Source organism: Pristis pectinata, chromosome 2, assembly GCF_009764475.1.
Source record: "Pristis pectinata isolate sPriPec2 chromosome 2, sPriPec2.1.pri, whole genome shotgun sequence".
Classification (NCBI taxonomy): Eukaryota; Metazoa; Chordata; class Chondrichthyes; order Rhinopristiformes; family Pristidae; genus Pristis; species Pristis pectinata.
In genome coordinates this window covers 52,988,035-53,004,539 of record NC_067406.1, presented here as the reverse complement: position 1 = coordinate 53,004,539, position 16,505 = coordinate 52,988,035, and the positions used below count along the sequence as shown (strand labels likewise).

General features: G+C 43.0%; 1 protein-coding gene across 2 annotated transcripts in view; it reads left to right on the top strand.

Moving 5' to 3' along the window:
- LOC127583805 (DEP domain-containing protein 1B-like) overlaps nt 1-16,505 on the top strand; it is a 35,911-nt gene that overhangs the window by 12,068 nt on the left and 7,338 nt on the right. The window contains exons 4-7 of one of the 2 annotated variants that reach the window (XM_052040174.1): nt 7,365-7,492; nt 10,171-10,274; nt 11,068-11,115; nt 14,542-14,682. In XM_052040174.1, coding sequence (XP_051896134.1) covers nt 7,365-7,492; nt 10,171-10,274; nt 11,068-11,115; nt 14,542-14,682 — 421 coding nt within the window. Of the gene's footprint in view, nt 1-7,364; nt 7,493-10,170; nt 10,302-11,067; nt 11,116-14,541; nt 14,683-16,505 lie in introns of both variants that reach the window. The other variant, XM_052040166.1, reaches the window with a different exon arrangement.

The following is a 16,505-nucleotide window of genomic DNA, read 5'->3' as shown; positions in this document are numbered from 1 at the left end:
CGCCTCCCACAGCAACCTTGGGTACATCTCATCCAGTCCCGGCAACTTATCTAACTTGATGCTTTCCAAAAGTTTCAGCATCTCCTCTTTCCTAATATGTACATGCTCAAGCTTTTCAGGCCGCTGCGTCCCCACTACAATCCCCTAGATCTTTTTCCGTAGAGAATACTGACGTAAGTATTCATTAAGTACCTCCGCTATTTCTTCCAGATCCATACACACTTTCCCACTGCTGCACTTGATAGGCCCTATCCTTTCGCATCTCATCTTCTTACTCTTCACATACTTGTAGAACACCTTGGGGTTTTCCTTAATCCTGCCCGCCAAGGCCGTCTCATGTCCCCTTCTGGCTCTCGTAATCTCTTTCTTAAGTTCCTTCCTTTTAGCCTTGTACTCTTCCGGATCTCTAACATTACTTAGCTCTCTGTACCATTTGTATGCTTTTCTTTTCCTTTTGACTAGATTTATTATAGCCTTCGTACACCACGGTTTCTGTATCCTCTCGTGACTCCCCTGTCTCATTGCAACATGTCTATGCAGAACGCCACACAAATACCCCCTGAAGATTTGCCACATATCTTCTGTACTTTTCCCAGAGAACATCTGTTCCCAATTTAATCTTCCAATTTCCTGCCTGAGAGCCTCATAATTCCCTATACTCCAAGTAAACGCCTTTCTAGTCTGTCTGTTCCTATCCTTCTCCAGTGCTAACGTAATGGAGATAGAATTATGATCACTATCACCAAAATGTTCACCCACTGAGAGATCTGACACCTGACCAGGTTCATTTCCCAATATCAAATCAAGCACAGCCTCTCCTCTTGTAGGTCTATCTACATACTGTGTTAAGAACCCTTCCTGAACACACCTAACAAACTCCACCCCATCTAAACCCCTCACTGACTGGAGATGCCAATCGATGTTTGGGAAATTAAAATCCCCCATCACAACAACTCTGTTATTCTCACACCTTTCTAGGTTCTGCAGGTAGTCACACCGGGACCATCGGAATCAGGCAATTGGGTCACAGTCAGGAGGGTGAAGGGGAAGAGTCAGGTACTAGAGAGTACCCCTGTGGCTGTACCCCTTGACAATAAGTACTCCTGTTTGAGTACTGTTGGGGGAGACAGCCTACCTGGGGGAAGCAACAGTGGCAGTGTCTCTGGCACAGAGCCCGGCCCTGTGGCTCATATGGGTAGGGAAGGAGTGAGGAGGGCACTAGTGATAGGGGACTCTATAGTTAGGTGGGCAGACAAGCGATTCTGTGGACGCAGGAAAGAAACTCGGAAGGTAGTTTGCCTCCCAGGTGCCAGGGTCTGGGATGTTTCAGATCGCGTCCAAGATGCCCTGAAGGGGGAGGGAGAACAGCCAGAGGTCGTGGTACATATTGGTACCAACGACATAGGTAGGGAAAGGAATGAGGTCCTGAAAAGAGACTATAGAGAATTAGGAAGGAAGTTGAGAAGCAGGACCTCAAAGGTAATAATTTCCGGATTACTGCATGTGCTAAGCGATAGTGGGTATAGGAACAGATTGAGGAGGAGGTTAAATGCATGGTTGAGGGATTGGAGTAAGGAGCAGGGATTCAGTTTTCTGGGTCATTGGGGCCTCTTTTGGGGCAGGTATGACCTGTTCAAAGAGGACAGGTTGCACTTGAATCCCAGGGGGACCAACATACTGGCGGGGAGGTTTGCTAAGGCTACTGGGGAGAGTTTAAACTAGAATTGTTGGGTGGGATCCATACTGGAGAGACTGGGGAAGAGGTGTTTGGCTCTCAAATAGAGGAAGCTAGGAGTAAGTACCATAGGCAGGTGATAAAGAAGGGAAGTGTTCAGACAAGCTTGAGATGTGTCTATTTGAACGCAAGGAGTATTGTGAACAAGGCGGATGAGCTTAGAGCTTGGATTGATACTTGGAGCTACGATGTGGTGGCCATTACGGAGACTTGGATGGCTCCGGGGCTGGAATGGTTGATTCAAGTGCCGGGTTTTAGATGTTTCAGAAAGGACAGGGAGGGAGGCAAAAGAGGTGGGGGAGTGGCACTGTTGATCAGGGATAGTGTCACGGCTGCGGAAAAGGTGGACGTTGTGGAGGGATTGTCTACGGAGTCGCTGTGGGTGGAGGTAGGAACAGAAAGGGGTCAATAACTTTACTTGGTGTCTTTTTTATAGGCCGCCCAATAGTGACAGGGTTATTGAGGAGCAGATAGGGAAGCAGATCCTAGGAAGGTATGAGAATAACAGTTGTTGTGATGGGGGATTTTAATTTCCCAAACATCGATTGGCATCTCCAGACAGTGAGGGGTTTAGATGGGGTGGAGTTTAAGTGTGTTCAGGAAGAGTTCTTGACAGAGTATGTAGATAGACCTACAAGAGGAGAGGCTGTGCTTGATTTGATATTGGGAAATGAACCTGGTCAGGCATCAGATCTCTCAGTGGGTGAACATTTTGGTGATAGTGATCATAATTCTATCTCCATTATGTTAGCACTGGAGAGGGATAGGAACAGGTAGACCAGAAAGGTGTTTACTTGGAGTAAAGGGAATTATGAGGCTCTCAGGCAGGAAATTGGAAGATTAAATTGGGAACAAATGTTCTCTGGGAAAAGTACAGAAGATATGTGGCAAATCTTCAGGGGGTATTTGTGTGGCGTTCTGTATAGACATGTTCCAATGAGACGGGAGTCACGAGAGGATACAGGAACCGTGGTATATGAAGGCTATAATAAATCTAGTCAAAAGGAAAAGAAAAGCATACAATAGGTACAGAGAGCTAGGTAATGTTAGAGATCTGGAAGAGTACACGGCTAAAAGGAAGGAACTTAAGAAAGAGATTACGAGAGCCAGAAGGGGACATGAGACGGCCTTGGCGGGCAGGATTAAGGAAAACCCCAAGGTGTTCTACAAGTATGTGAAGAGTAAGAAGATGAGATGCGAAAGGATAGGGCCTATCAAGTGCAGCAGTGGGAAAGTGTGTATGGATCTGGAAGAAATAGCAGAGGTACTTAATGAATACTTTACATCAGTATTCACTACGGAAAAGGATCTAGGGGATTGTAGTGGGGACATGCAGTGGCCTGAAAAGCTTGAGCATGTAGATATTAGAAAACAGGTGGTGCTGAAAGTTTTGGAAAGCATCAAGTTAGATAAGTCGCCGGGACCGAATGAGATGAACCCCAGGTTGCTGTAGGAGGCGAGGAAGGAGGTTGCTGAGCCTCTGACGATGATCTTTGCGTCATCGATGGAGACGGGAGAGGTTTTGGAAGATTGGAGGGTTGCAGATGTTGTTCCCTTATTCAAGAAAGGGAGCAGAGATAGCCCAGGAAATTATAGACCAGTGAGTCTTACCTCAGTGGTTGGTAAGCTGATGGAGAGGATCCTGAGAGGCAGGATTTATGAACATTTGGAGATGTATAATATGATTAGGAATAGTCAGCATGGCTTTGTCAAGGGCAGGTCCTGCCTTACGAGCCTGATTGAATTTTTTGAGGATGTGACTAAGCACATCGATGAAGGGAGAGTAGTGGATGTAGTGTATATGGATTTCAGCAAGGCGTTTGATAAGGTACCCCATGCAAGGCTTATGGAGAAGGTGAGGAGACATGGGATCCAAGGGCACATTGCAGTGTGGATCCAGAACTGGCTGGCCCACAGAAGGCAAAGAGTGGTTGTTGAAGGGTCGTATTCTGAGTGGAGGTCGGTGACCAGTGGTGTACCTCAGGGATCTGTACTGGGACCCTTACTCTTTGTGATTTTTATAAATGAGCTGGATGAGGAAGTGGAGGTGTGGGTTAGTAAGTTTGCGGATGACACGAAGGTTGGTGGGGTTGTGGATAGTTTGGAGGGCTGTCAGAGGTTACAGAGGGACATAGATAGGATGCAAAGTTGGCCTGAGAAGTGGCAGATGCAGTTCAACCCAGATAAGTGAAGTGGTTCATTTTGGTAGGTCAAATATGTTGGCGGAATATAGTATTAATGGTAGGACTCTTGGCAGTGTGGAGGATCAGAGGGATCTTGGGGTCCGAGTTCATGGGACGCTCAAAGCAGCTGCGCAGGTTGAATCTGTGGTTAAGAAGGCATATGGTGTATTGTCCTTCATCAATCGGGGAATTGAATTTAGGAGCCAAGAGGTATTGTTGCAGCTACATAGGTCCCTGGTCAGACCCCATTTGGAGTATTGTGCTTAGTTCTGGTCCCCTCACCACAGGAAAGATGTGGAAGCCATAGAGAGGGTGCAGAAGAGATTTACAAGGATGCTGCCTGGAATGCGGAGCATGCCTTATGAAAGCAGGCTGAGGGAACTCGGCCTTTTCTCCTTGGAGAGACTGAGGATGAGGGGGGACCTTTTAGAGGTGTATAAGATGATGAGACGTATCGATCGGGTGGATAGTCACAGGCTTTTCCCCAGGGCTGAAATGGTGGCCACAAGAGGACATAGGTTTAAGATGCTGGGGAATGGATATCGAGGAGATGTCAGGGGTAAGTTTTTTACTCAGAGTGGTGAGTGCGTGGAATGGGCTGCCAGAAACTGTGGTGGAGGCAGATATGATAGGGTCTTTCAAGAGACTGTTAGATAGGTACATGGAGCTGAATAAAATAGAGGGCTATGGGTAAACCTAGTAATTTCTAGGGTAGGGACATGTTCGGCACAGCTTTGTGGGCCGAAGGGCCTGAATTGTGCTGTAGTTTTTCTACGTTTCTATTTTCTAATTAAGATTCAAAAGAATAGAACCCAGATGTCTAGATTTGTCACCTTCCCCCACCTGGTTCTGCCTGCTCATCACCCACGTGTCTTTCCACCTGGGGTTCTTCTCCCTTGGCCTACCCTTCCTATTCCCTCCCACATCTACTTCCATCTGTCCATCATCCCTCCCTTATCTGGTTGCATTCATCACCCACCAGCTTCTGTCTCTAAACTCCCTTCTCCCCCTCCCCCAGCTGGCTCTATTTGCCTATCATCCCCCGCCTCACCTGGTTCTATATATCACTCCCAGCCCCTGCCTCACCCCTCCCTCTCACCTCTTTATACTGGCTATCTTCCCCTTACATTCTCAGTTCTGATGCAGGGTGTCAACCTGAAATATCGATTAAACCTTTGCCTCCACTGATGCTGCCTGACCTGCTGATTTTCTCCAGTAGTTTGCTTTTTGCTCCAGATTCCAGCATTTGCAGTCTCTTGTGTTGCCAATTAAATAACGTCCATTGTCCTACATGGAACTGTTATTATTTCTATAGAACTGTTCCAATTAGTTTTTCCTGGTCAATGGTGATCTACTTCCCCCAATTTATTGATGGGATATAATTACTTGTATTAGTTGCATATCACTACAAATCGGCTCAAGACAGATTGTTTATGTCTTGTTGTATGCAAGCATGTCCTGCTTTAATATTTGAGGAATTGCAAATGGGACTGTGGATATCAGGGTTATCAGCAAACATCATACCCACGATGAAAGCCATTTATTGATGAATCGTCTGAAAATGATTGGGTCTCGGACTCTGCTCTGAGGAACTTCTGTAGCAATATCCTGGGGCCAGAAGGATTGGTTTCCAAGAAGTGCAATTGATTCCAGCCAGTGGAGAGTTTTCCTCATCAATACTCTGGTTTGTTTGTGTAGAATCTGCTTACTTTCTCCATGTTGTTTTTACCTTGCTTTTTGGTTTAGATTAGGTAGTGTTGAGTGGTGGACCCCAGTTGAGAACTAGAGACTTGAGCATTGTTAAGTACAGTTTGCTAACACCATCAGCGATCCTTTCTGTTACTTTGCTGGTTCAGGGAACCTATCGGGAAGTAATTTGTTTTGTTCTATATTTTACAACCAGAACAGTTGGAAAAATTTCCACTGTGGTAGATGCTATTGCTGTGATTGTAGTTGTTCCAGACCTTGTGTCTGCAGTAATAGATGTGGTGAAATTGGGGTCTATTACCTTTTGTCTCATTGCATTTATGATGTGAAGTGAATAAAATTTATCTGAAGGTTAACATCATTGGAAACATCAGGAGAAGGTAAAAATGGATTATCCACTTTTGGCTGAAGATTGTCAACATTTCACCAGCGTAGTTTTGCTAGATTGGCTCTTATTTTTGGGAACATCTGGTTTGCTGCTGTGATAATCTTCTATCGCTCATTTGTTGTTCTGGCATGATGATGGCAGAGTGTGTGATATACAAGGCCACGTAGATGTGGTGCACTGATTGCTGAGGATAAAGTAGATTTCTCCTCTCATTGTTTCTTTCTCCAGCACGGTCTGGTAACTGTGTCGTTCAGGGTTCATTCAGTGGTAACATGAGTGAATTGCTCTGGTAATGGACATTTGAAACTCCTCCTCCCAGAGTATATGCTATACTCCCGCTGCCCGAGGTGCTTTTTTCAAGTGACAATCGATATGTAATATTGAAGCAGAGTAGAATGTGGTTATCAGGCCTTGCCCTCGTTTGATCTGATGATTTTGTTCTATGAAGTCCAGAGTCAATAGAGAAACTTTTTAATGCCACTCACTATTGATTGTATACATATGAGAACATAAGAAATAGGAGCAGGAGTAGGCCATCTGGCCCGCCGAGCCTGCTCCGCCATTCAATAAGATCATGGCTGATCTGGCCATGGACTGGGATCCACCTACCTGCCTTTTCCTCATAACCCTTAATTCCCCTGCTATGCAAAAATCTATCTAACTGTGTCTTAGATGTATTTAATGAGGTAGCCTCCACTGCTTCCCTGGGCAGAGAATTTCACAGATTCGCTACTCGCTGGGAAAAGCAGTTTCTCCTCATCTCCATCCTAAATCTATTCCCCCAAATCTTGAGGCTATGTCTCCTAGTCTAGTGTCACCTACCAGTGGAAACAACCTTCTTGCCTCTATCTTATCTATCCCTTTCATAATTTTATATGCTTCTATAAGATCCCCTCTCATTCTTCTGAAGTACAGTCCCAGGCGACTCAACCTCTCCTCATGGGCTAACACCCTCATCTCCGGAATCAACCTGGTGAACTTCCTCAAGTAAGGAGACTAGAACTGCAAGCAGTACTCCAGGTGCAGCCTCACCAGTATCCTGTACAGTTGCAGCATAACCTCTCTGCTCTTAAATTCAATCCCTCTTGCAATTCTATTTGCCTTCTTGATAACCTGTTGCACCTGCAAACTAATCTTTTGTGATTCATGCACAAGCACTCCCAAGTCCCTCTGTACAACAGCATGCTGCAATCTTTTGCATTTACTGAGATTTTTGACCAGACATGCCCAGAAACATTGAAGGAGAGTGGGCATTGCCTATTTACAGGTAGTTGAATAGGGCATAGAATTAGATATCCAAGTTTAATCATTTAATTGTGAGTCACCACTCTCTTCATTCGATCTATTGCAGAATTCTGAATTGTGGCACAAACGCCACAGCATTGCAATTGGGGAAGTATCAGAATGCAGAATTGTACATCGGGAAGAGGTGTCCCAGGGAACTGTGGAAGGCATCTGGAAATCAATGACGCTAGCACAGTATGTATAGTTTTTCCTTCCTCCTTGTTATCTTTCTTTCCTTCTCCAGCATCCCTTGCACCCACCCCAGAATTTTCTTTAGAATGCTCTAAATGTGGGTCAGAACCCATTGGGAAATATTGACATTTCTATGCTAAACTACTGATATTTCTCGCTGCAAATGCCTCCAAATTTGAGATTTTCCATAGATGAGCAAATCCCAATTTGCTGGATGTTCTTATTGGTGGATTTTCCAACTGCACTTTTGGAGTTCAGCAATGGAATATGAATTTTCTGCAATTCCCAAAGCAATTGTACTTGAGCAATTTGCCTGCTAAATGTGTGCCAGTTGGACCTGGCACTGGAACAATAATCATCATTAAATGGAAAGAAACAGCTGCAAGAGTTGCCATTAAGTAAAGACAACTTGTATTTTTAATTAATCATGGTTCAAATATTTTTTCATTATCTTCTTTTTAAGCTTTAATTTATTTTAAATTATTTAAATTTCATTTTGAGTGTCTTTTCCATTCAATAACATAATATTCTTAACTTTTGTGAGTGGGGCTTATTCTGGCCTGTTGACACAACAGCATGACATCAAAATAAGACCCTGTTGGAACTTCTTAGATGAATAGAATTTGTTGCAGCAAGTTGACACTAGTTGTTATGAAAAAGCTTCTTGCTTCAAGGTCAGCAGTGGGTGCAGGCAGCTCAATGCTGGCAACAAGTTTTGGCCTGTAATCTTCAATCTTGCCCTGAACTACTTATTGAAAGGTGATCGAGGATTTGTGTATGCCTTTAAATGTAACAAATGTTTGGACAGCAGTGGAAAGACTGAGACGTTGTTTGCATGGTGAGTTTGGGGGCAAAATAGTGAGAGGCAAGGAGGGAAATTGATGATCCAGTTGAAATGACCGAGGAGAGAAATTACTAGATGAAGGGTGCAGAGCGGTGTATCTACATTGCATTACAGGGTTTTGCAGAGCAAAGTGCCAAAGAGAATAAATTTGTAATTTGGATCCTAAGATCACTTTCTCTGAAGCAAGATTTTTAAAAAAAGTCATGATTTGACTGTGAGTGTTTAAATGGTTAGCAAAAATGTAAGAGAATCTCTTCTGTTTGTATAATGCTTCCAATGTAGTGAAGAGCGTATGAGGGAGTTGATGGAATGTAAATTTATAGATTTCTATTTTAGACAGTTACATGGATAGGAAAAGTTTAGAGGGATATGACCCAAAAGCAGGTAATGGGACTAGCTCAGGAAGGCAACTTGGTTGGCATGGACACACTGGGCCAAAGGGCCTGTTTCCACTCTGACTCTATGACTATGACTTCACCTTTTTGGATCAGCAGTCTCTTTCATCACAAGAAATAGGAAGAACATCATCAAACTGGAAAGAGCGCAAAGAAGATTTACAACAATGTTGCCAGGACTCAAGGGCCTGGGTTATAGGGAGATGTTGGGCAGGCTAGAACTTTATTCCTTGGAATGAAGAGACCAAGGGGTGACCATATAGAGGTGTATAAAATCATGAGGGGCATAGGTGGGGTGAATGCACACAGTCTTTTCCAAGTGAAAGGGGACCAAAAACTAGAGGCCAAAAATTAAGGCCTGAGGGGTAAAATTTAAAGGGGACCTGAGGGGTGACTTCATCACACAGAGGGTGATGTGTATATGGGATGAGCTGCCAGAAAAAGTAGTTGAGGCAGGTACAATAATGACATTTAAAGGACATTTGAATAAGGAGGGATACAGGCTAAACACAGGCAAATGGGAGTAGCTTAGGTGGGCACCTTGATGACATGAATGAGTTGGGCCGAAAGGCCTATTTCTGTGCTGTACTTCTCTGATTGGTAGGTGGTGGAGAGATGAGGTCTGGGCATAGGATGCACCATTGGCCAGAAATGAAGAAAATGATCCCTTTACCAAGATGTACAATGTGGAAAAAAAATAGCAATGGATGGAATAAGACTGCATGGGTTTGTATGCAGTGAGAATTTTGAATTTGTCAACAGAGTGGAATTTAAGAATACAATCAACTGAGTGGTGCCCTTGCTTTGCAATACTTTAACAAATTGTATAGTTCCTGGTCCTTCAGCCATTGCTTTTGGAATGCAGTGATTGCAGTAGAAAATGTATGGCTTAATTGCAGGCTTTAGAGCTAGGATTTTGGTAGTGTGGTTAGGTTACTGGGCAATTTATCCAATGAAGTGAGTCTATCCTTGAATGCAGTTTCAAAATTGAAATCTGGTGTTAATAAAATAATTTTTTTGAATTGGTATTAAAACCCTGCTTGTTCACTATTCTTAAATCACCCTTTGTTCCTATCTGGATTAAAGTATGGGATTCTTTTTGTTTAATTGCTCTTTAAAGTGGCCTTGCAAGATGTTCCATTGTTTCAAGCTACTGGACTTTAGTGGTTGCAGGTCAACTATTATGTCCCACTTGGGGTAGGCAGAAATGCTGGTCATGTTAACAATATCAATGTCTTGACAATGAATATTTTAAGAAAAAATCTAGTGCACTGAGGAAGGAATGGTATAGGCTTCTATGATATTTGCCTATTAATCAAGTTGTTAAGGGAGTTATTGTAAAATGTTTATTGCACTGATTTTAAGGTATGAAATTAATAGCTGTTTATATGGTATGTCTCTAAGAGAAAAATTGATAAAATTTGCATTTGCCCATTTTCCAGTTTGCAGAAAATCCTAGGGCTTGCTTCTCTGGAAGGAGTGTTGGATCCTAAACATCTCGATCCCAAATATATCATCTATAATGTTCGTCATGTTAATAAACAAGGTGTGGTAATTCTAGAGAATAAATTGGGTATGTATATTTAACATCTGAAGAATTTAGATTAAATGCTAAAATGACATTGAGAAATTATTTTCATTAATTAAAAATATTTTAAAAGCAAATTACTTATTTGCATTTTTGATTTTGAGAAACTTTTACCTTTTTTCTCAAAGTTTTGTTCTTTGATCCTGTGATTATTGTTTGTGGGATTCCAGTTGCTGGCCCAAGTCTCTTGCTTTTGGTGAATCAAATGATAACAATTAGCTCAAGATGAATCCAAAAGCTAAATTTCATGCAACTGGGTTTTCTGTGCTCTAGTTCAGGTCCTAATTATTGTCCTGGTATTTAGAAACCAGCAATGCCAGGGTCAACTTTTTTGTGATGTATGGGCTATCACAGCCAAGTTGGTCTGACATCCAAACATGCACTCTCCCAGTCAAAACTGCTACATGGGAATTGAGAGCAAAAATCAAAGACTTTTGATTTTTCTTCCCCCCCCCCCCCCCCCACCCTTTGCCCAGTACATTTAGACTAATTAAAATGTATAAAATATTATTCAGCTGAGATCAATAAAGACTAGTGATCAAATCTCAAGATTCTCTGGATCTCTGTTTTGCCATGTACCAGAGTGTCTTTGTTGCAAAACCTGAAGCCTGTGGAAGTTACAGAGAATACCTTTCAAAGCAAGGGTAAAGTTGTTTAAAAGATGATGTTATAGGTTATGAATTTTCTTGGAAGGAAAGGAAAAAATGTAAACGGTGCTTAAAAATAACCTGAAAATCTTTTTTTTAAATAGAAGAGCTTCCACATTGGGTTCTGTCAGCTATGAGGTGTCTGGCAAACTGTAAGTATGAATGTAGTTGCCTATAATCTTTTGACCTTGTTAAAATAAATCCATTGGATGAATTAGACTTGTAAATTTTTCAATTGCAGAAACTTGATGGAACTTGTTTGGACTTGAAAGAGTGAATGTATTTCTAAATCTAAATTGTCTGGTGCCATGACACTTCCCATATTTTAAATAGGCTTGCAAATAAAGTCTGCTGGGAGCTGCTGGAGAATAATCATGGTGGTCCTGAGTTTACTGTTATTGTTGACCTTGAATTTGGGAACTCATGGAAATGTTTTTAGAATAATAGCCCTTTCGCATACAGAATTGTACAGATTGAGCATTAACTTTAAATCCATACTTTAAATTTAAAAGGAATTTTGAATACCAATCTATTCAACGTGACTAATTTTCCTTGATGTTCTTGCAACAGTGTTTCAAACTATAATTTAAAAATGCAGATTCCATTCACCTTTTCAGGGCATTTGTAAAAATTAATGCTTTAAAGTGCAAAGATAAGCTACCTTTTCCCCCTACCCAGTTAGCAGCTTTAAATGGATGAAGAACATTCAGCAAGTTTATAATTATGCCCAGTTGTGCTGGTTCATGCCAGATTTTCTATTTGGTGATATTCAAGTGAGTTTGGTTAGAAACTTAATCGGCACACTTGCATTGGAATCATTCCTTGGTTCAGCTTTACTATGGTGCAGCTGATGGTGATATAGTGTTTGGTGTATATTTGTTGTTTGGAATCACAGTATGCATGTCTGCAGGGAAAATGTACCTTTTAGCATTCTTCTGGAGAAACTGCATAAACTAGAGTCCAGCTAAAGATGGTTTCTGGAATAGCATACGTAGCAATGAGACCAGACTAACCTGGTTATCTGTCCCTTTAGCTGGGACACTCAATGCAAATTGCATGAATGTTTTGTTGAGACAAATGTTCAGTTGGCAAATATAACTCAAGATTCCAGTTGTCACTTTAATTCTCTCCTTCCATCTTGGTCTTTTGCACTTCCAACAAAGCTTGGTGCTAGCTTGAGGAACAGCACCTAGTCTTTCATCTGGACATATTGCAACCATTCAAACTACGTTATGAGTTCCACAATTTGAGGTGATGAGCATTTCCATCATTTTTATTTTCTCCTAGTATTCCTTCCAAATTTATTTTGGTAGTTTGATGCACCTTTCACTGAGTTGATGATCTTTCAGCAGCATTTAATGTTTGTCTCAGTATGAGTCCCTGGGAACAGCCTGTAGATCAGAGTCCTATGTCAGGCAGCTGCTCGAGATGAAGCTCAAAGGAATGCTGCTTCCTGTTCTAGACAACCTTTGCAAATCTGCAATCACCAATGAGGTGAGTGATTGTCTTATCCTCATTACAACTGTCCCAAGGGCAGCGTTCATTGGGAGTGAGATTCTGACCATGCTGGAAGGATCTAATGGGGAGGGCCCCTCTCACTACCAGCCAAACGGGCTCTTGGTGCTTGTTGGTGAGTTCTAACGATGAGGCATTCTGCCAAAAGGTTCTGACAGTCTGCTCAGGAAACCATCCCACAGGATTCATCGTGTCCTTTTCCATTGTGCCTGTAGGATGTTCTATGCTTCCCACTGCCTGATGGACTTGATGTGTTTTCCTGAAAGAATATTTTCACGATGGACAGGTAGTGCGGCAATGTCCAACTGAATGGGGAGTTGCGCGACAATGAGGCAACACTCATCCTTCAATACTATGGACAGGTAGAACCTCAGCATGTAGTGACACTTGGTGCTTGCATACTTTGGTTCTACACACAGCTTGATGCAGCCACACACAAAGGTGGCCTTCAGAACAAGGGCAATGTTCAGTACACTTCCCCCAACCCCCAACTTTCTGTCCTGATATGTCTTCTCATCCTTCTGCTTGTTATCTCTTAAATGTGGGTGATGCTTCCTTCCTCATGGATTTTGACATGCTGCCAGCTAGAAATGTAGCATTGTACACTTCCAGCACGTTTGGGCCCCATCCCATCCCACAGACTTGGTAGACTTCAGCTGGTAAACGGTCACTTCTGGGAGTTTTATTCTATTCAAGGGCATGGATGAAGCCTGTTGGCTCCTCCAGGGTTGGTGGCTGGTCTCCTTGCTGTTGTCTAAGATCTCTGTGATAAGACAGGAAGTTCTGGGAGGCTGTGATGTCTGTGGCCTTGCAGTTATGCAGACTGACAGAAGGATTTACAGAGCATTAATGTCTGTCTGCAAGGATGTTACTGAGTCTTCCTCTTTAAGGCTGTGGATCACAGAGCTCCCCCACTCCCCTGTGAAAGAAGTAGCATGACCACAGATTGGGCTTTGGATTGGAAAATGATCTTGGTGGGTTCTGAGGCAAAGAACAAGTCTTGCTGCTCTTTGCCTCAGAGTTCCTCCCTCGCTTCCACCCCTTGACTGCAGAAGGGGAAGATTCTGCAAGTTGATCTGGAGTTGACACAATTCCCTCTGACTCTGTCTTGGTTTCTGTGCTCCATGGAGGACAAGAACCTTTTGATGTTCTCCTTAGTTCCTTCCCACCAGTGCAGTGCCAAGCTTCATGGTTCTCCAACCTGCCTAGTCCCTTGCTAGTTCCTCTATGTTCTCTGGGGTCAGCAACTTTACATTCAACTTCCATATCCCCCTGTCTGCCTTCTAGTCTTCCTGCAGGTGAGTTAGCTCGAAGGAGGCAGTGGTCCGAGGAGCACACCAGCATGACAACAGCAGATCTGGCTATGACTACCTTTGACACAAAGGCAAGCCTGTTTTGGACTGGGCTGAGCAATCTTGTCTCAACAGGTGAATTGCTACTGTGCATTGGGTTGCTGAAGACATCGCACACCTTTGCATCTTTTGCCATTTCCATCAGGAGTCTGAAGGTGCTTTCCAATCTGCTGCCGGCACTGCCGGATTAACCAGTCGCATCAATGATGCAGTTGAAGTCACCAGCCAGAACCAGACGTCACCAGCAGCAATGGGAGCTGCTGGAGGACAGTCAGCTGCTTGGTCTTCAGGGACAAGGTATGCAGAGTATTTACGTACATTACATCCATGGCGAGGATATGCCCATCAATCACCATTTTGACTTTGGTGACTGAGAAGTTCCTCCCACAGCAGAATACTGAGGCTGGAAACGTGACAAATGTTGTTCTCCCAACCACATTGACAACCCGTGGGACCATCCCTGCCATCACCTTTGATTGGTGCAGCAGTCCACAGAAAGAGGGAACAATTTTTTTCTGCAAGTAGTCTTGCAGTAGGCTTCAACTGTTGCTCCAGGATGCACTGGCACTACTTTACTTTTGGGGGTCAAATTTCCATCATTTAAGGTAATTACTCTGTTCATTCTCTTCCATATGAGTCCAGGTACATTGTATGGTTATGTGGTCCAAGCTGTTTTTGTATGACTTGTTTTTTTTTCCCCCCTTTTCTCAGGGCCAAATGGAAGTGAACTGAACCGACCAATGTACCCAGGGTTTGAAAGAGATGTGTTCAAAACAATAGCAGACTACTTTCATAAACCAAAGGCGCCTTTGTTGACATTTGAGTTTTATGAACTTTTTATTAACACTTTAGGTGGGTAGTCAATAATATACACAATATAACTAAATAAAAATTACAAGTTTCTGATTTCATTTTGAGTAGCTTCATTTGCTTGGTAAGGTTGAGGCAAGAGAAAATATTAGGCCAAACATCTTTTAATGTTGCATTTTTAGTAACCCTGAATCCCAGTGTTGGCAAGATCTTGTCCAGTTCCTCATGAAACATGTGTTGCAGTGGTAATCTGCACTTCTGCAGCAATTGTTTAAATTACGAAACATTCTGTTCCTCATTTTTTTTATTGCATGCAGGCCTCCCAGGGGTTTCCCACTCCATAAACAGGAACTCACCATTTTTAAAAAAAGGAGTGTGATGTTTTTGCTCATTGCAGATATCCCATCGTAACTGAAAGATAAAGCAGCTGAAAAATGTCTTGAATGAGCATGTCATTCCGCAATGAATTGCTTACCATGATAAATTAGAACATAGAACAATATAATAAAGGAACAGGCCCTTCAGCCCATGATGTTGTACTGAACTAATTAAGCTGATGACACCTAATCCCTTCTGCCTGCACATGGTCCATATCCCTCCAGTCTCTGCACATTCATGCCTATCTAAGAGTCTCTTGACTCTATTGTATCTGCCTCCCCCACCACTGCCCCTGGCAGTGCATTTCAGGGACCCACCACTGTCTTTTTTAAAAAAAAACTTACCCTGCACGTCTCCTTGAACCTGCCCCCCTCACCTTAAATGCACATGCTCTACTATTGGACCTTTTGACCCTGTGGAAAAAGCATACCGGCTGTTTACTCTATCTAAGCCTCTCATAATTTCATTAACTTCTCCCCTCAGCCTCTGTCGCTCAAGAGAAAACAACCTTAGTTTGTTCAAACTCTCTTTATAGCACGTGCCCTCTAATCCAGGCAGCATCCCGGTAAACCTCTTCTGCACCCCCTCCATTGCCTCCACATCCTTCCTATAACGAGTTGACCAAAATTGAATGGAATACTCCAGATGCTGCCCAACCAGAGTTTTATAAAACTGCAACGTAACTTCGTGACTCTTAAACTCAGTGCTTTGACTAATAAAGGCAAGCGTGCCATACACCACCTGTGCCACCTTATTGACTTATGCGGCCACTTTCAGGGAGCTATGGAACTTGAATCCCAAGATCTCTTGGTACGTCAACAGTGTTAAGGGTCTTGCCATTAATTGTGTACTTTACCTTTACATTTGATCTCCTAAAGTGCAGCACCTCACACTTGTCCAGATTAAACTACATCTGCCTTTACTCCACCCATATCTGCAACTCATCTATATCCCGATGTATCCTTTGGCAACCTTCTACACTAGCCACAACACCACCAATCTTTTGTCATCTGCAGACTTACTAACCTATTCATCCACATTTTCATCCATAAGTCATTTATGGAGATCCCAGTACGGATCCCTGCAAAACAGCACTAGTCACGGACCTCCAGCCAGAATAACACCGATTGACCACTAGCCTCTGTTTTCTGTGGGCAAGCCAATTCTGAATCCAAGCGAATGACTTGATAAAATCCATATACACAACATCCGTTGCTCTACCTTCATCGATCACCTTCTCTCAAAACTCAGTGAAGTTAGTGACCTTGCTGAATCATGACCTGCCCCACACAAAGCTATGCTGACTGTCCCTAATTAGGCCCTGCTTTTCCAAATGCTCATAAATCCTATTCCTAAGAATCCTCTCCAATAGCTTCCCTATCACTGATATCAGACTCATCGGCCTATAATTTCCAGGATTATCCCTATTTCCCTTCTTGAACAGGAGAACAACATTAGCTACTCACCAGTCCTCCTGGACCTCACCT